The sequence below is a fragment of the Geotrypetes seraphini genome, chromosome 1 (genome assembly GCF_902459505.1).
Source record: "Geotrypetes seraphini chromosome 1, aGeoSer1.1, whole genome shotgun sequence".
Classification (NCBI taxonomy): domain Eukaryota; kingdom Metazoa; phylum Chordata; class Amphibia; order Gymnophiona; family Dermophiidae; genus Geotrypetes; species Geotrypetes seraphini.
The window spans coordinates 400,016,583-400,036,275 of NC_047084.1; the positions used below are offsets into that span (position 1 = coordinate 400,016,583).

General features: G+C 46.6%; 1 protein-coding gene across 1 annotated transcript in view; it reads right to left on the reverse strand.

Moving 5' to 3' along the window:
- Positions 1–19,693, reverse strand: part of PCGF3 (polycomb group ring finger 3) — a 1,052,715-nt gene that overhangs the window by 467,519 nt on the left and 565,503 nt on the right. The window contains 1 exon segment of the mRNA XM_033918044.1: positions 9,948–10,003. Coding sequence (XP_033773935.1) covers positions 9,948–10,003 — 56 coding nt within the window.

Consider the following 19,693-nt stretch of genomic DNA (forward strand, 5'->3'; position numbering starts at 1 on the left):
TACATCTATATTAATAACCAAGTTTATAACGCCTCTCAACTGCCTCTCTCTATGTTGACCAACTGTAACCCATATGTATGTATAAACAACCAAATCTGTAACTCCTCTAGTACGTTCCATTCCATGTATGTTAACTTGTAATGAAACAACAAGGCAAACAGTCCACAAAAGAATCCAACATGAAACAAAATATCGGCAGAAAATAAGGAGATTCAAATCAGGTTTATTCAAGGTGCTTCCAAGAACCTTGCCCAATGCATTTCGCCAAACAAGGCTAGTCAACACTAACAAAAAAAGATGTCTTTCATACACACAGAACACAGCTATACCCTCACACAGTATGGAATAAGTAATCACAAACTAAAAATAGAAATATGTAGATAAAGGTTAAACTGAACCTCCAAGAAGCCAAACTGCATACAGTGAAACACCACAAAAACAATGACACATAGCCCCCTAATAGTCTGCAAAATATAAATATAGCAGATGTAAATTTGAAGAAACTGACAAACAATCACCACTTTACAAATTAACAAAAAGAAATAAAACAAAAATTGAAAATAAGAATATACCATTTTATTGGACTAATCCATTTTTCAATTAACTTTCAGAGGCCATAGACTCTTTCAGGTCAATATAGTATACTGCTGTTACATTATACTGTCCTGACCTGAGAAAGGGGATTTTGGTCTCTAACAGTTAACAGTTAATTAAAAAATGTATTAAAATTAGTCCAATAAAAAGATTACCTTATTTTATGATTATAAAAGTTTTATCAATACAACTACAATATTATTTTATTCTAAAGCAACAAAAAATTTTTTCTACCTTTTGTCGTTTCTGCTTTAATCATCTTGTCTTCACTCTCTTTTTTCTAGCTAGCATCAGTCCTCTCTGTCTTCCACGCAGCATCAGCCCCTTCCATCCACTGTCTACCTTCTCCCTGTTCCATATGGCATCTTCCCTCTTTCTATGCTCCTTCCATAAACTGTCTATCCTGTGCCCCTTCTCTCCTTTGTACGATTGATTTCAGCTCTGCCACCTCTCCATTTTTCTCTCTCTGTCACCACCCCCTCCCCTATGCTCTGGCATCTCTCTCTTCTCCTTTCTTTCTTTCCCACCCCACGGTCTGGCATATTCCCTTCCCTGATTCCCTGGCATCTTTCTCCTTTCTTTTTCTTCCATCTCTCTCTTTCCCTCCATGCTCTGACATCTCCTCCTTCCTTTCCCCCTTCCTTTTTCCATTGGTCTGGCATACCTTCCTCCTTCCCTCCAAGCCCTAGCAACTCATTTCATTCCCTCCCTCATCTTCATTCTCCCTCCAGTGGGTGCAATGAAAGTAATTCTCTCCCCCTCTGCTCCCTTTCCTCCTGCTATCACCCAAGGCCTGGTGTCATGAACTTCTTTGGGCAGCAGCAGCATTCACAATAAGCTGCTGTTTCCGGCTTTGGGCCTTCTTCTCTGTCGGGACCTGCCTTCATGGAAACAGGAAGTAGGCAGGACCCAGCATAGAGGAAGGCCCAAAGCCGACAACAGAAGTGAATTGTAAACGCTGTTGCTATCCGAAGAAGTTAATGACGTCAGGCCTTGGAGCACCCGGGACAGACTGCTTACTCTCCCCCCTCCCCCCGCCGGAACCCCCACTGACCCTCCTATCTCTCCCTTCCACACGAACCCCGTTGACCCTCCCACCGCGCGATGACTGACTGATAAACCTCCCCTTCAGCAGTGTCAGCAGCTGCAGTACTCTAAACCAGTGTTCTTCAAACTTTTTACACCTATGGACCGGCAGAAATAAAAGAATTATTTTGTGGACCGGCATCGGTCTGCAGACCGGCGATTGAAGAACACTGAGCTAAGTTGTGGGCCATCTGGAATCCTTCCCCCTGATGTTGCGACATCAGAGAGAAGGCTTCCAGTTCAGGCGCAGGACGTGCGTAGAAGCCACTACCCGTGGCTTTGTGCAGAGTCAGTGAGGAAGAGGGAGCCGGGCCGAAAATAACGCTGCATCAGTTGCACCGCGAACCGGCGACTGAAGAACACTGTTTTGGGCCTGATGCACATGCCGGCCCTGTGGACCGGCAGGAAATTTCTGTGGACCGGCACTGGTCCATGGACCGGTGGTTGAAGAGCACTGCTCTAAACAGGCTGCTTCGCGGCTTTCTCCTGCCAGTAATTTCCTCTGCCGTGTCATTGATGACATCATAAATGATGCAGCAGAGGGAATCACCAGCAGAAGAAAGCTGTGAAGCAGCCTGTTTAGAGTTCTGCGGCTATCAACGCTGCTGAAGGGAGGTTTGTCGGTCGGTCATCTCGCAGTGGGAGGGTTGGCAGGGTTTGCGTGGGAGGGAGAGATAGGAGGGTCGGGGGGCCCACAACAACAACAATGCTGCTGCCGGCAAATCCAGCAAGGTTAAGGGCCTAAAGCACCGCACTGGAGAGCCCCCCTGATCATTTCGGGCCTATTCGTTAATTTAGCCCTGCCTTCAGGGAGGATTTTGTTTACATCTATTAAATAATTATCATATGTATGAACAGATTTTCTCTTTTCATTTCTATAGCAGCTTTAAAAAAATTTTCTTGAATAGTGCCTTGCCTGCCACTTTGAAGACTTTTAAATGAAACTTATGATAATTTAATTTGTATATTTATTGCAGCAGCCTTTTTCAATAGCAAGAATGTGTGGGGCATAGGATAATCACTCCTGTCCTGGCTCATTGCTGGACTATCAGGCCTGTGATTGGTCCAGAAGGAGTGGTGCAGAATCAGCCAGGATAGAACATGGAAGGCATCACACTTCCTGGCTGCCTGGGGATGCCTGCCAGGACAGGAATGACAGAACACCTCGAGGAAGGCAAGAATTGGAGAGGGGGGAAGAGAAGAAGGCGAGGATTACAAGTACTTGAATATAAATCCTTGGTTTATATTAGAGTCAATCTTTTTTTACCCCTTTTTTGGGGGGAGGGGGTATATTCGTATGGCCCTGGATCGGTAGTATGGAATGTTGTTACTATTTGGGTTTTTGCCAGGCACTAGAGACTTGGATTGCCACCGTGAGGACATGCTACTGGGCTAGATGGACCACTGGTTGACCCAGTAAGGCTATTCTTATCTATATAATAAAACCGTAGGCGGCGCATGCGCATTCTTATCGGCGTGCTTCCATGATCCGTATGTCCGTGGCCGCCAAGAGTGCAGCATGCCCCGCGCTTACTACGGCCCCACGCGCAGCTGAGTTCGGCACGGCGGTTTCCCCAGATAAGGGAAGTCGAACATCTCACTCCCGACGCGCAGCTGAGTTCGGCACGGCGGTTTCCCCAAATAGGGGAAGTCGAAAAACTCACTCCCGGCTCTCCTCGACACGGCGGTTTCACCAGATAGGGGAAGCCGAACAGCTCACTCCCGCCTCATGGTCCTGCCGCCGCTCCTGTTCACAGCGGCCTGCACGTCAACATCTCCCCCCCCTCCCTCCCGCAACAGCCGCTACCGCTCATGTTCAAAGCGGCCTGCTGAGGTTCGCGGCCGGCTGTAGCGAACCTCTCAGGCCGCTCTCCACATGGTAGCACGTTCCCTCTGACGCGATCGCGTCAGAGGGAACATGCTACTGAGGTGGACAGCGTCCTGCGAGGTTCGCTACAGCCGGCCGCGAACCTCAGCAGGCCGCTTTAAATAGGTGGTGGTGGCAGAAACCATGGATGCACAGGCACAACTAAGCACCAGCTCCTCCTGAAATCGCCCGAACTCACACACACACCTAATTGTCAGCTCATTTGAAGAGCCCGAACTCACAGCCACACCTAAACATGCAGACCGGGATCGTGGGAGGATGCGCCCTGGCAAGTGGTGCACAGGGACTTGAGAGGGAGGGAAATTGGCTGGGGAGAAATACAGGCAGACAGCTTTGTGATGTTCCCAGAACAAATGTGGCAGCTCAACCTAACCTGAATGGAAGTAAAGAGGTATGTACGTTCTTCTTTGCTTCCACAGTTGTCAAAACAAATTTCAGACACTCACAGAAGGACAGGAACACTGGACAAGGAGAGAGAGACACACAGACACTCACAGAAGGACAGGGGGCTAAAGAGACAGATTAAAAAAAAAAAACCCCCAAAAAAACACCACAGAGGACAAGGACAGAGAGACACACAGACACTCACAGAAGGACAGGGGGCTAAAGAGACAGATTGAAAAAAAATAATAATAAAATACAGTGGACAAGGAGAGAGAGAGACAAAGACACTCAGAATTTCTGGACAGGGATCTAAAGAGACATTGAAAAAAAACCACAAGAAACACTGGACAAGGAGAGAGAGACACACAGACACTCAGACTTATACAGATTTGCAGAAAAAATGGACAAAAAAACAATTTATTAAGCACAAAGTATGCAACAAATAGGAAAAATATAAAAACTTTAAATAAATCAACCATACGATGGATATTAAAGCTCTCACATTAAGTTTTCAGTAATTTTCACATATATTCTAGCACCCGTTAATCTAACGGGCTTAAACGCTAGTGGGTTTATATTTGAGTATATAAAGTATATGTTATGTTAAAGCTCAATGTCTCTTTTCAAAATGCCCTCTGAAATCCTAAACGAGCAGCATTTGAAATTTCAGGACCTTTCTTCTAATATGTCCCCCCCGAATTTCTAAACAAACTATATATTGTAATTTTCGCTGTCTCTAAACAAACTATATATTGTAATTTTTGCTGTCTTTTTGAATCTCTAAACAAACTGTATATTGTAATTTTCATTTTTTTCTTTTTTTCTGAAAGCTGTGACTTTTCTTTACAGGTCTGCTCCGAAATTCTTAGCAAACAGCACATTTTGTAATTTTGACTTCTCAAGTCCCTGTACTCTGTACTCCTTCTACATATTGTAAATCGAGAATGTCCAGCTCTCTTGAATGTAAACCACCTAGAAGTCGCAAGATTGTGGCGGTATAAACGAATAATGTTATTATTATTATTGTTTAGTATTCGTATTCAGCTGAATAGTAAAATATGCTATTCATTAAGCTCTAAACTATAACAAGAAAAATAGGATAGATGACAAAAATAAAGATTAGTTCTTACCTAAATAATCTTATTTCCTATAAGCAGGAGTTTCCTTACAGAAGCTACCAATCATCTTGCACAGCTCCATCTCTCTTCCCAGAGGTAACTAACAAATAACACACATAAAGGAGGGGCACAAGGAAAACCCTGCTCTGTACCATGCACAAACCACATGATGTAAACCAGGGGTGTCAAACTCAATTACATAAGGGGGCCAAAATCTGAAAAAAAGGCTAAGTCGCGGGCCAAATTTTTAATTAAGATACTTAGGGGTCCTTTTATTAAGGTATGTTAACTGATTAAAGGGAGATCCTGCCAATCCAACCTGATCAGCTTCTTTGACTGGGTGACGAGGAAGCTGGATGCTGGTGAGTCCCTGGACATCGTCTACCTGGATTTCAGCAAAGCATTTGATAGCGTACCACACCGCAGGTTGCTGAGCAAGATGAGTTCTTTAGGCTTGGGCGACACTTTGACCAAATGGGTTGGGAACTGGCTTGGAGGTAGGCTTCAGAGGGTAGTGGTGAATGGCACCCCCTCCGAAATGTCAGAGGTGATAAGTGGAGTGCCACAGGGCTCCGTCCTGGGCCCGATCTTGTTCAACATCTATATAAGAGACTTGACAGAAGGGCTCCGAGGTAGAATAACATTATTCGCCGATGATGCCAAACTAAGCAATGTAGTGAGCAAAAGCACAACAGACAGAAATTCAATGGCAGATGATATGATGCATGACCTACTTCTACTGGAGCGCTGGTCTAGGTCATGGCAACTCAGTTTCAATGCCAAAAAATGCAAAGTCATGCACCTGGGAAGCCGAAATCCATGCAAGGTTTACACCCTAAATGGCGAGATCCTGACAAGAACTGAAGCAGAAAGAGACTTAGGGGTGATTGTCAGGGAAGACATGAAGTCTGCAAACCAAGTGGAGTAAGCTTCATCCAAAGCAAGGCAAATCATAGGTTGCATACGCAGGAATTTCGTCAGCCGTAAACCTGAAGTCATTATGCCACTGTATAGATCCATGGTGAGACCGCACCTGGAGTACTGTGTGCAATTCTGGAGGCTGCATTACCGCAAGGATGTGCTGAGACTGGAATCGGTCCAGAGAATGGCCACCAGGATGGTCTCGGGACTCAAGGAGCTCCCATACGAGGAGCGGTTAGGGAAGTTGCAGCTCTACTCACTCGAAGAACGTAGAGAGAGGGGAGATATGATCGAGACATTCAAGTATCTCACGGGCCGCATCGAGGTGGAGGAAGATATCTTCTTTTTCAAGGGTCCCGTGGCAACAAGGGGGCATCCGTGAAAAATCAGGGGCGGGAAACTGCACGGTGACACTAGGAAGTTCTTCTTCACTGAAAGGGTGGTTGATCGCTGGAATAGTCTTCCACTTCAGGTTATTGAGGCCAGCAGCGTGCCAGATTTCAAGGCCAGATGGGATAGACACGTGGGATCTATCCGCAAAGATAGATAGTGGGGTCATTGGAGTGGGCAGACTTGATGGGCCGTGGCCCTTATCTGCCGTCTACTTCTATGCTTCTATGTTTCTATGATTTAGTGCGTGCTAAATACGCACCTTAAAAAAAGGAGCCCTAAGTGACTAAGGCTTAGTCTTATTAGAAGTACAGGATTACAACTTCTCCAACCCCATGCCGGCTCTGTGGTGTAAACAAAATAAATAAAAAAGACTTTTCCTCTCTCTGTTAGGTCCTAGTTCATGCTCGCTGTCTAACACTAGCTCTGGCAGGATACACATTTCAGATCTGATATATTGTAATCACAAAACAGAAAATAAAATTATTTCCCAGAATCTCTCCCTCCCTCCCCACCATCCAGGGTCTACCATCTCTTCCTTTCTCTTCCCAACTACCCTCCTATCCAGTATCTCTATCCACATCATCCCTTGTGTCCAACTTCTCTCCCTTTCTGTTCCTTCCCTCCCCTCCATCCCATTGTCCACCATCTCTCTCCCTTGCCTCTGTTTTATTCCCCCCCCCTCAATCCGGCATATGCATGTCTGGACCCCTTTTTCTCTCCCTCTGGGTACTTCTACACCAGGGACCACCCCCCGTCCCGAAAGCCTGCATGTTTTCCCTTCTTCTTCCCAGTATCACCTTCACATTTGGCCCGCAGTTCCTACCCTCCCTCCATCCTGGCTTCCTGGTCTCCTCTTCAAAGCAGTCTGCTGAGGATCACCAGCTGCTGTAGCGAACCTCATAGGCTGCCGTCGACCTCAGTAGCATGTTTCGTCTGCTGCGGTCCCGCCCCTCCTCTGACGTACAGGATCGCGTTAGAGGGAACGTGCTACCGAGGTTGATGGCAGCCTATGAGGTTCGCTACAGCTGGCTGGTGATCCTCAGCAGGCTGCTTTGAAGAGGAGACCAGGCGAAGGCAGACACTTGTGAAGAGCAGTAGAGGCAGCGGTTCGTGCCGGTGGCCAGATTAAAGTAAAAGAAGGTAAATGTCTGGTAGGCCAACTTTTAATACACAGCAGGCCAGAGCTTGATATGTCTGATGTAAACCTACCATGATTAGCCAACTATCTGAATGCAACCTGCACTAACGGTTAAGGAGTTTCATCCAACTCTGGATAGACTTCAGAAGCCTCAGCATTCTGTGACCATGCTTGAAAAGGAAATTCAAACAGCTATTAATACATACTTTTCTGAGGCAGACAGTGCAGTCCAGCACTGTACTCTTTAAAAACAGGAAGCAGGCGACAGTAACACTTGAGAGGTGGACTTCAGAATATCTGCTCCCATTTATAGGAAAGATAATTATTGAGGTAAGAACTTAATCCTTCTTTCCAATGCAACAGGAGCAGAGATTCTGAACGAAAGGGACATACCTAAGCAGTCCCTAGAGGGTGAGACAGAGGAGCCTGCTGCCGGCACCAAGGACCCAAAAGCTATGTCCAGGTAAGCCCTACAGCAACCCTGTAAAATTTTTTGAAAGTATGGAGGGTGGACTATATCATCACCCTACAAATCTCCTTGGCCAGCACCACCCAGGACTCCACAAGGAACCTGTTACTCCCCTAGTGGTGTGTGCTTTCAATAAGATCGGGAATTGTTTTCCATTCCTGATGCATGCTGAAACTATCGTCATGCGAATCCATCTTGAAATGGAAGTCGGTCTTCTGCGCTGGCTTGGATTTGTTAAGATGAACAAATGATCGGACAGTTGAAACTCTTTGGTCACTTTGAGGTATCTGAGAAGAACTCTCCTGACATCTAGCAACTGCAAAATCTTTTCTTCTTTTCTGGAACCCGTCAAACCGAATATGAGCAACTGGACCTCTTGATTTTAACATGTAAGGCCAAAACAACTTTAGGCAAAAAGAAACGGCTCTCTAAAGGACAAAGCTTGCAGCTCTGAAACCCTTCTTGCTGAGCTAATAGCCACCAAAAAGACTTATCTTTTCTGTAAGGTCCATAAGTGATGCTTCCTATTAGGGCTCATACGGTGCCTAATAGAGAGCCTTCAGAACCAAGTTAAAGTTCCATATCGGAAAAGGCGGTCTCGCTGGCGGATGGTCTCGGAAACTCCTCCAAGTTTTAGCATAGATGGAAACTGTTGCTGTTTTTTTTGAACCAAAGAAGGGTTGCAATAACTACCTCTGAATAGCCTTTATGCTCTAGCAATGAGCGCTCAAGAATCATGCCGTAAGTCCAAAGTGTTCCGGATATTCCAGGGTAATCAGACCCTGAGAGCGCAGCACTGGAGGAACTTGGAGCTTGAGGTTCCTGTCTTTCTTCAGATGCACTAGATCCACATACCAAGGTCATCCGGGGCAACAAGAATCACGAAACCCGAGTGGACCGCTATTCTTCGAATGACCCTATCAAGGGTCAATTGGGCCAAGGAGGAAACATACAGCAGTCCTGTCTTGAGCCACTGTTGTACTAAAGCGTTCATGCCTGTGCCTCCAGGTTCATATCTTCGAATGAAAAACCTCTCAGCTTTCTTGTTGGTTGCTGTTGCCATCAGATCAAATGTTGGGCACCCCCACTGCCGTACAATGCTTTCGAGTGCTCTCTGGGACAGGGGCTAGGGTTTGCCGGCTCAGGTAGATGGCCTGAACATTTTCTACTCCTGCTACATGAGTGGCTTAGAGTGCCAGTGGGTAAATCTCTGCCCATCAAAATAGCTAATGGGCTTCTAGTCTCCATGGAACACACTTGTTGCAGTGGTTAGAGCCACAGCCTCAGCACCCTGAGGTTGTGGGTTCAAATCCCACACTGCTCCTTATGACCTTGGGCAAGTCACTTAATCCCCCATTGCCCCCAGGTATATTAGATAGAGTGTGAGCCTGCCAGGACAGATAGGGGAAAATGCTTGAGTACCTGAATGTACACCACTTAGGTTATAAGTGGTATATACTGTAAATGCTAAATAAATTAACATAAGTCACTGCCATGACATTGTCTGGAAAGACCCTGACTGCTTGGCCCTCCAGAGTGTTTTGCAGGCTCCAAACCACTAGCCAAATGATTCACAACTCCAGATGGTTCAACCATTTCTTCTGAGAGGGCAACCATGTCCCCTGAACTGCATGCCGTTGCAGTGACCTTCCAAGTCATAGTCTGGCATCCATTCTCAGGATCATCCAAGAGACTACGAGGAGCAGCATAGCAGATCAGAAGATAACTTCTCAACTCGCTTGCAGAAGTGAAGACTGAGGGGCTACAACACATCCCTCTATGAGGAGAGGTGGGGGCCACTGAAGAAGATGATTGGCAGCTTCTGAAGGAAACTCTCGGTTTCAGGGTGACTACCTATTAGTTCAGGATCTCTGTTCCTGTTGCATTGGAAAACAATAAAATTTAATTACAAACCAATAAAACAGATAACCAAAATTCTAGGCATAACAAACTTACCCTCCTGAAGGCCTGGCACAAGTTTGTAAACAATATCTTGCATTGTTCTGTCATGGCTGTTATAAAAAAAAAAAAAAAAATCAGATCAAATTAGAATACTAGAACTTAAGGCCTTTAATTTGCGCTTTCCAAATGAATGTTTGTTCTCTCTATATTTTATAATCCTTCATCTTTTTTTTTTTAAGCAGGGCCAGTGTTGGGGGAGGGCAAACAGGGCAATTGCCCTGGGCCCCACAGTTCCAAGGAGCCCATGAGGGCCAGAATGCCCTTCTCTTCTCTCCACCCTATTCTAAAGCCCCACCCCACCCCTCAGCCTTTTAAAATGGAAAGGGGTTGCAAGCGCAGCAGTGATATTCTCTAGCACTGCTCACATACTCCTCAACACTGCTGCCCTGCCACAGACTGCCCCCCCCTCTGACACAACTTTCTGTTTCCACTTGGCAGACCACAGCAGGGGAAGATCACCAAGGATTCTGTGAACAGCACTAAAGAATTGTTGTCGTGCAAGCAACCCCTTTCCATTTTAAAAGGCGAGGGGGTTTTCGGAACTGTGTGAAGAAGGGATGGACATCCCAGCCCACAGGGGCCCCCTGGAGCAGCTAATTTTTAAAATGAAAGGAGGAGTGCTGGATGGAAGGGCATGTGGTGGAAGGAAAGAAGGAAGAAAGGAACATTAGGGCATTTGCAAGTGGTGAAACTGTAGGAAGGGGCAGGGAGCAGAGGAATTGGGGGCCCCCTTCTTAATTTCTACCCTGGGCCCCAACATGTCTAACATTGGCCGTTTTTAAGTGGTATATAAACATACCAGATATAAAAATGACAATTACACAAAATTGCAAATAAAACTAAATATAAAATGAGCAAATCCTCCAGGATAGGAAAAGTAGTGATCTTGCTATTATTGTCTCTGGTTGTTATCAGTCACATACATATAGCCCCTCAGCAGTGGCATACCTAGCATATGTGACACCCGGGGCCCATCATTCTTTGACACCCCCCCTCATCTGTACAAAAAAGCACAGTTATTTACCGTAACAGGTGTTATCCAGGGACAGCAGGCAGCTATTCTCACAAGTGGGTGACGTGATCCAACGGAGCCCTGATGTGGACGCCTCACAAGCAGTCTTGCTTGAAGAAACTTGAAGTTTCGAATCACCCGCACCACGCATGCACGAGTGCCTTCCCGCCCTGCGCAGGGCGCGTCTCCTCAGTTCAGATAGCTAGCAGAGAAGCCAACCCGGGGAGGTGGGTGGGATGTGAGAATAGCTGCCAGCTGTCCCTGGATAACAGCTGTTATGGTAAGTAACTGCTTTATCCCAGGACAAGCAGGCAGGTATTCTCACAAGTGGGTGACCTCCAAGCTAACCAAAGTGGAATGGTGGGAGAGTTGGCAACTTAGGAGAATAAATTTTGCAATACTGTTTGGCCAAACTGTCCATTCCGTCTGGAGAAAGTATCCAGACAATAATGAGAAGTGAAGGTATGAACCGAGGACCAAGCAACAGCCTTACAAATTTCCTCAATAGGTGTAGATCTGAGGAAAGCCACAGAGGCTGCCATTGCTCTGACCTTATGGGCTGTGACTTTACTGTGAAGGGGTAATCCAGCCTGGGCATAGCAGAAAGAGATGCAAGCTGCCATCCAGTTGGAGATGGCACGCTTAGAGATAGGACGTCCCAACTTGTTCGGATCAAAAGAGACAAAAAGATGAGAAGCAGTTCTGTGTGGTTTGGTGCATTCCAAATAGAAAGCCAAAGCACGTTTGCAGTCCAGAGTATGAAGAGCTGATTCTCCAGGATGAGAATGAGGTTTTGGAAAAAACACTGGATGAACAATGGATTAGTTGAGATGAAATTCGGAGACCACTTTAGGAAGGAATTTCAGATGAGTACGAAGAACCATCTTGTCATGCTGAAACACTGTAAAAGGCGGATCCACAACTAATGCTTGGAGCTCACTGACTCGTCGAGCAGAAGTGAGGCCAATGAGAAACACCACTTTCCAAGTGAGATACTTCAGATGAGCCTTGTCAATGGGTTCAAATGGAGGCTTCATAAGCTGAGAAAGAATAATATTGAGGTCCCAAACTACAGGAGGCGGTTTGAGAGGAGGATTGACATGGAAAAGTCCTTTCATGAACCTGGAAACCATAGGATGAGCAGAGAGAGGTTTCCCTTGAAGAGGCTGATGGAAAGCAGCAATTGCATTAAGATGGACTTATATCAAAGTAGACTTGAGCCCAGAAAGAGAAAGGTGCAAAAGAGAGTCCAAAACTGAAGATAAGGAGGAATGCTGAGGCTCCTGATGATGAGAAAAACACCAAGTAGAAAATCTAGTCCATTTTTGGTGATAGCATTGTCTAGTAGCAGGCTTCCGTGAAGCTTCCAAAACATCCCTCACAGCTTGAGAAAACTGGAGAGGAGTTATGTTGAGAGGTACCAAGCTGTGAGGTGCAGAGACTGCAGGTTGGGATGAAGTAGAGATCCCTGATGCTGTGTAAGCAGAGAGGGAAAAACTGGTAGAAGGTATGGCTCCCTGCTGCTGAGTTGAAGTAGAAGGGAGTATCAGGGTTGTCTGGGCCACTGAGGAGCAACCAGAATCATGGTGGCATGATCGGACTTCAGCTTGACTAGAGTCTTTTGAATGAGAGGAAACAGAGGAAACGCATATAGAAAGAGATTCGTCCAATCCAGAAGAAAAGCATCTGCCTCGATGAGGAGTGTAGATCCTGGAGCAGAACTGAGGCAGCTTGAAGTTGTGGGGGGCTGCAAAGAGATCTATCTGAGGAGTTCCCCACTGACAGACAATGTGATGAAGGGGCGTGGAATGGAAAGTCCATTCGTGAGGCTGTAGGAGATGACTTAAGTTGTCCGCTAAGGCATTATCCACCCCCTTGAATGTAGACAGCTTTGAGGAAGGTGTTGTGGCGAATTGCCCAATCCCAAACTTTCAGAGCTTCTTGACAGAGGGAGGCCGATCCCGTGCCTCCCTGTTTGTTGGCATAATACATGGCGACTTGGTTGTCCGTGCGAATGAGGACTACACGGTCGTGAAGTAGATGCTGAAAAGCATTGAGAGCACTGAAAATTGCCCTGAGTTCCAGGAGATTGAAGCGGCACTGACGATCCGTACTGGTCCAATAGCCTTGAGTACAGAGACCATCCAGATGAGCCCCAAAGCGTAAGTTGAAGAGTCGGTCGTGAGAACCTTCTGATGGGGGGGGGGGTGCGTGTGAAACAGTAAGCCTCTGGATAGATTGGAGGAGAGCATCCACCAGCGAAGAGACTGTGTCAGAGCAGGAGTGACCTGGATGTGTCAAGACAGAGGGTCGGAAATCTGCGTCCATTGAGATGCCAGGGTCCACTGAGGAATTCTGAGGTGAAGTCTGGCAAAAGGAGTCACGTGTACTGTAGAGGCCATGTAGCCTAGAAGAACTATCATGAGTCTCTCCGAGATGGACAGGCAAGAGGACACCAAATGACAAAGATGGAGAAGAGCTTCCAGATGTTGTTGAGGAAGGAACACTGAGTTGGACAGTATCCAGAACAGCTCAGATGAATCGAAGAGTCTGAGAAGGTTGGAGATGGGATTTTGGAAAGTTGATCTCAAACCCCAGACTCTGCAGGAACCAGATAGTCCGCTGGGTCGCCAGGACGACTCCTTGAGACGTGGAATCCTTGATGAGCCAGTCTTCTAGGTAGGAAAACACCTGAAGACCATGGTTCCTGAGCGCTGCGGCCACCACTACCAGGCACTTGGTGAAGACTCTGGGTGATGAGGCCAGGCCAAAAGGGAGCACTCGGTATTGAAAATGAAGATGTCCCACCTGAAATCTGAGGTATTGACGGGAGGCCAGATGGATGGGAATGTGTGTAGGCCTTCTTGAGATTCAGAGAGCATAACCAGTCGTTTTGCTCGAGGAGGGGATACAGAGATGCTAGGGTCAGCATGCAAAATTTTTCTCTGACCAGAAACTTGTTGAGCACCCTGAAATCCAAAATAGGACAGAGATCGCCCGTCTTCTTCGGAGCAAGGAAGTACCGGGAGTAAAATCGCTTGTTCTGTTGAGCCACAGGAACCGGCTCAATAGCTCAGAGCTGGAGCAAAGCTTGAGCTTCCTGAAGAAGAAGGGCGGTCTGGGCAGAGGTGGAAGGATACTCTCTTGGAGGATGTTCTGGAGGAACTTGATGGAATTGAAGAGAGTATCCCTCCCTTACGATGGAAAGAACCCAGAGGTCGGTGATAATAGTCGTCCATCGGTGATAAAAATGATGGAGAGCGACCTCCGATAGGGGGAAAAATGGGAAAGGGCAGAATGACTGAAGTTATACTCTTTAGGAGACAGTCAAAAAGGCTGAGGCTTCTGCTGCTTCTGAGGATGTTGCCTCTTGACAGGCTGACGAATGGTATGAGCCTGTTTTGGTGGAAAACGCCGTTGGTAAATCAGAGGCGGGCGTGAAGGACGAGGAGAAGCTGGCTTTGACTTAGGACGGAGAATAGATTGAAAAGACTTCTCATGGTCCAAAAGCTTCTTGGTAGCTGCCTCTATGGACTCATCAAAAAGGTCAGTGCCAGCGCAAGGGACATTACCCAGCCGGTCCTGTAGATTTGGGTCCATATCGATGGTACAGAGCCATGCCAGGTGTCACATGGCCACCGAGCAAGCAGTAGCCTGAGCAGACAAATCAAAGGCATCATAGGAGGACTGAAGAAGTTGCAGTTGAAGTTGGGACAATGATGCCAGGACTTCCTGGTACTCAAAATGTGCCCGAGAATCCAAATAGGGCATGAACTTATGAAGGATGGACAGAAAAAACTCAAAATAGGTGATGAAATGAAAATTATAGTTAAGGACTCTGGAGGTCATCATGGAGTTCTGGTAGATGCGATGACCAAATCTGTCCATCGTTTTGCCCTCCCTTCCCGGGGGAACAGTGGCATAGACCTGAGAAGGGTGAGAACGCTCTAAAGAAGATTCCACCAGAAGGGATTGATGAGACAATTGAGCACTTGTGATGGACAGTTCTGTATCTGGAATCCAATTTCCCTGGAACAGCTGGAATGGAATAAGGAGTTTCCAGACAGCGGACAAAAGTTTGATCCAAAAGCTTGTGAAGAGAAAGCTTGAGGGATTCAGCAGGAGGTTGAGGGAGATGCATGGTCTCGAGATACTCCTTGGAAAATTTGGACCCAGTGTCCAGTTGAATATCCAAATCAGCTGCCATCTGATGTAGAAAAGAAGAAAAAGACAGCTGATCTGCCAAAGCCTGGCCCCAAGAGGGACTCGAGGACGTCGAGGCAGTTTGTTCCAATGAAGACAGAGATCTAGATGGAGAAAAAGACCCCACCGGGTCCTCGAGATCCGGAAGTGGAAGGGTTGAAGTAGACGGTGGGGAATACTGAAGAAAAGGCTGCTTCCGATGAGGTGAGGCATGCCTGGATGAATGCGTCGAAGAATGCCTTGATCGATGATGTGCGCTGTGCCTCGAAGCGGGCCTCGACAATTGAGGAGAGTGGGTCCCCACCGAAGCCCCCAGAGAATGGATGGGGCTGGAGGCTGTGGAACGAAGCAGAAGTGGTTGTGTGGAAGAACCTCGAGGCTCTCGCAAAGACTCTGCTCCTTGCATCGAGTGTACAGGTTCCAATGGAGGCACTCACAAAGACTCTGCTCCTAGCATCGAGTGTACAGGTTCCAATGGAGGCACTCACAAAGACTCTGCTCCTAGCATCGAGTGTATAGGTTCCAATGGAGGCATGGGCAAAGACTCTGCTTCTTGCGATGCCAGACCAGACACTCACAGAGACTCTGCTCCCTGTAGAGAGTGTGCGTACGACTGAGGCACAGGAGCGGCTCGACCTTGCGGGAGACCTCCGCATGCCCAGGCTCCGCGTACCCTAAATGGTGAGATCACCCTAAATGGTGAGATCCTAGCAAGGACTGTAGCAGAACGTGACTTGGGGGTGATTATTAGCGAAGACATGAAGACTGCCAATCAAGTGGAGAAAGCTTCATCCAGGGCTAAACAAATCATGGGCTGTATCCGTAGAAATTTCGTCAGCTGTAAGCCCGAGCTCATAATGCTGTTGTACAGATCCAAGGTGAGACCCCATCTGGAATACTGTGTACAATTCTGGAGGCCACATTACCAAAAAGATGTGCGGAGAGTTGTCGGTTCAGCGAATGGCCACCAGGATGGTCTCAGGACTCAAGGATCTCCCATATGAAGAACGACTGGGTAAGTTGCAGCTGTACTCACTCCAGGAACGCAGAGAGGGGAGACATGATCGAGACGTTCAAATATGTCACGGGCCGTATGGAGGTGGAAGAGGATCTCTTTTTCCTTAAAGGACCCATGGCAACAAGAGGGCATCCGTTGAAAATCAGGGGTGGGAAATTTCATGGCGACACCAGAAAATATTTCTTCACCGAAAGGGTGGTTGACCGCTGGAATAATCTTGCACAACAGGTAATTGAGGCCAGCAGCGTGCCAGATTTTAAGAAAAGATGGGATTGGCATGTGGGATCTCTTCATGGAGGTAGTTAGGGGGTGGGCCATTAGTGTGGGCAGACTAGATGGGCCGTGGCCCTTTTCTGCCGTCATTTTTTATGTTTCTATGATTTGAGAGAGAGGCTTCGGACCCATTGTGGTAAAGAGCTGAATGAATTGCTTCTCCAATAAGGTCTAGAACGAAGACGGCAAGGATGGATCCGCGTCTCCAACGGGACCACCTGCAGGGGCTCCGTGCACCCTCGAGGCAGTGTGAGAATGCTTGGACTTAGAAGCCTTGGGCACTTTAAGCACTATCGGGGGAATGGGCTGCTGCATTATCTGACCTGAAGAGACAGAGGAAGGCACCGCAGCTGGCATCGAAGACAGAGCCGGTACAAACAAGGCAGGTTTGAGGAGGCTCGAAGCAGAAGATGTGGAAGCCGGGAGAGCCTCGGATGAGGTCGATGGTGAAGCACCCTTCGATGATGAAAGCTCCATTGAAGACTCCATGCTGAAAAGCTGCTCCCACAAGATGCAACGACGCTTGAAAGCACGGGACGTAAGTGTTGAGCAAGGCCGGCACGATTTCGGTAGATGTTGAGGCCCAAGACACGGAAGACAGCGTCGATAAGGGTCCGTCAGGGAAATCGCGTGCTGGCACTTGGAACACTTCTTAAAGCCGGTTGCAGGCCGGGACATAGGCAGAAAAAGCTCTGCCGCAAGATCGAAGCCGCGGGGCTGCGGACACGTGGCCTGCCCGATCGAACGGACGGAAGAAATTTTTTTTTTTTAAACAAGAAAAGAACGACGAAAACCAGCGATTCTGAGAAAAATAACCCAAAACCGCGGATTGAAAGAAGGCACAAGTGAAAACACTTCATGCAGAGAGTCGAAGACGGACTTCTCGGCTCCGCGGAAAAGTAAGAACTGAGGAGACGTGCCCTGCGCTGGGCGGGAAGGCACTCCCGCATGCGCGGTGCGGGCAACTCGAAACTTCGCGTTTCTTCAAGCAAGACAGCTTGTGAGGCGTCCGCATCGGGGCTCCGTTGGATCACGTCACCCACTTGTGAGAATACCTGCCTGCTTGTCCTGGGATAAATATGATTTTTAGTAACAAGCCACATGTCACACATAAGTACCTAGGAAAAGGCAGCATCTTACATACTGCAGTGAGCAGTACATCAATACACCCATTGTAAAACTAAACAAGCCAGACTAGTACAGATCAATCCTGCAGTCAATCCTAACAAAAAAACATGTCTTTCAAACATACAGAACACAGAAAACACTTTCGCCTAGTATGGAATATGTAATCACAAACTAACCCCTCTCTCTTTTACAAAACTATAGTGTGGATTTTAGCCACGGTAGTAACAGCTGGCTGGCCCGGAATGTCCTCTCCAACATCAGAATTGACGTCGGAAAGAAGAATTCTTGTCGGCGATTAGCAGCAGCAGCAGGGAGGTAAGATTGCAGGCGCGGACCGCCTTGTCACACTGTTTCTTCACCTTTAGATCTTCAGACACTATCACCCCAAGGTCCCTCTCCCCATCTGTGCATATCAGCCTCTCACCTCCCAGCACATATGGCTCCTCCCGATTTCTGATCCCAAATGCATTACTCTGCACTTCTTTGCATTGAATTTTAATTGCCAGATATTAGGCCATTCTTCTAAATTTTTCAAATCCTTTTTCAAGTTTTCCACTCCCTCCTCAGTGTCTATTCTGTTACAAATGTGATATCATCCACAAAAAGGCAAACTTTTACTTCTTCTATGTCGCTCACAAACATATTGAACAAGATTGGCTCCAGCACCGCTCTGTGAGGGACTTCACTACTCACCTTTCCCTCCTCCGAGCAAATTCCATTAACCACCAACCTCTGGCGTCTGTCAGACAACCAGTTTCTAAATCCAGTTCACCACTTTGGGTCCTAACTTCAGCTCTTCAAGTTTGTTCAAGAGCCTCCAATGAAGAACCATGTCCAAAGGCTTTGTTGAAATCTAAGTAAATTACATCTCTCATATGTCCTTGATCCAGTTCTCTGGTCACCCAATCAAAAAATTCAATCAGGTTCATTTTGCACGATTTACCTTTAGTAAAGCCATGTTGCCTCAGATCCTGTAACCCTTTAAGATTCTAGGAAGTTCACTAGCCTTTCTTTCAGCAACACTTCCATTATTTTTCCAATAACCGAAGTGAGGCTTACCGGCTTGTAATTTCCCGCTTCATCTCTGTGACCACTTTTGTGAACAGGGACCACATCCGCTCTTCTCCAATCCCCAGGAACCACTCCCGTCTCCAAAGATTTGTTGAACAAATCTTTAATAGGACCTGCCAGAGCCTCTCTGAGCTCCCTCAATATCTTGGGATGGATCCCATCCATTCCCATCGCTTTGTCCACCTTCAATTTTTCAAGATGTTCATATACATTTTCTTCCGTGAACAACACGGTATCTACTCCATTCTCGTGTGTAACTTTGTCAGACAATCTCGGTCCTTCTCCAGGATCTTCTTCCGTGAACACAGAAGTATTCGTTTAACATATTTGCTTTTTCCTCATCAGTCTCCACATGTCGATAAATATGTTTTAGTCTCGCCCTATTTTTCATTAAATTTATATCTTTGAACTACAGCAAAAGTTTGGTCGCTCTGGTCATTCAAAAGCAGTGAAAGGGCTAGCAGCCTCCCTTTCACCCTTAAAACCTGAAATTCATGTAGTAAGAAGTGCCTAGTAAATGCCTTAAAATTTTTGTGTGTGTCGTAAGAAACAAATGGGCAACTTCAAGGGCCTCCTTGGTCGCTCTTCTTTGAACCTTTTTGCTATTATTCTCTTTATTGAGTTTCACATTTTCATGATAACAAAAATCATATTGAAATCAACAGTATCTTCAATAATAGTAAATAGGCAATGGAAAAAGAAATAAGTCGTTAAACTGTTTGTTAGCCCACAATAATACTTGAAGGAGGAGTAATCCTAATACATCAGAGCAACATTTACAAGAAAACTCTTAAGGCATTCAGACAGACATCCTAAAGTGAGCCTAAAATTAAACTACGAGCTTTGTTCTTGTCTATTGATAGGGGTACTTGCTGTCACCACACCATTATCCACAACAAACCTAGATAGCTGTGAAGAATCAAAGAAAATATATGATTGAAACATTCAAGGTACTGAAGGTAATAGACTTGGTAGATAAGGACAGGTTGTTCACTCTCTCCAAGGGAGGGAGAACGAGAGGGCACTCTCTAAAAT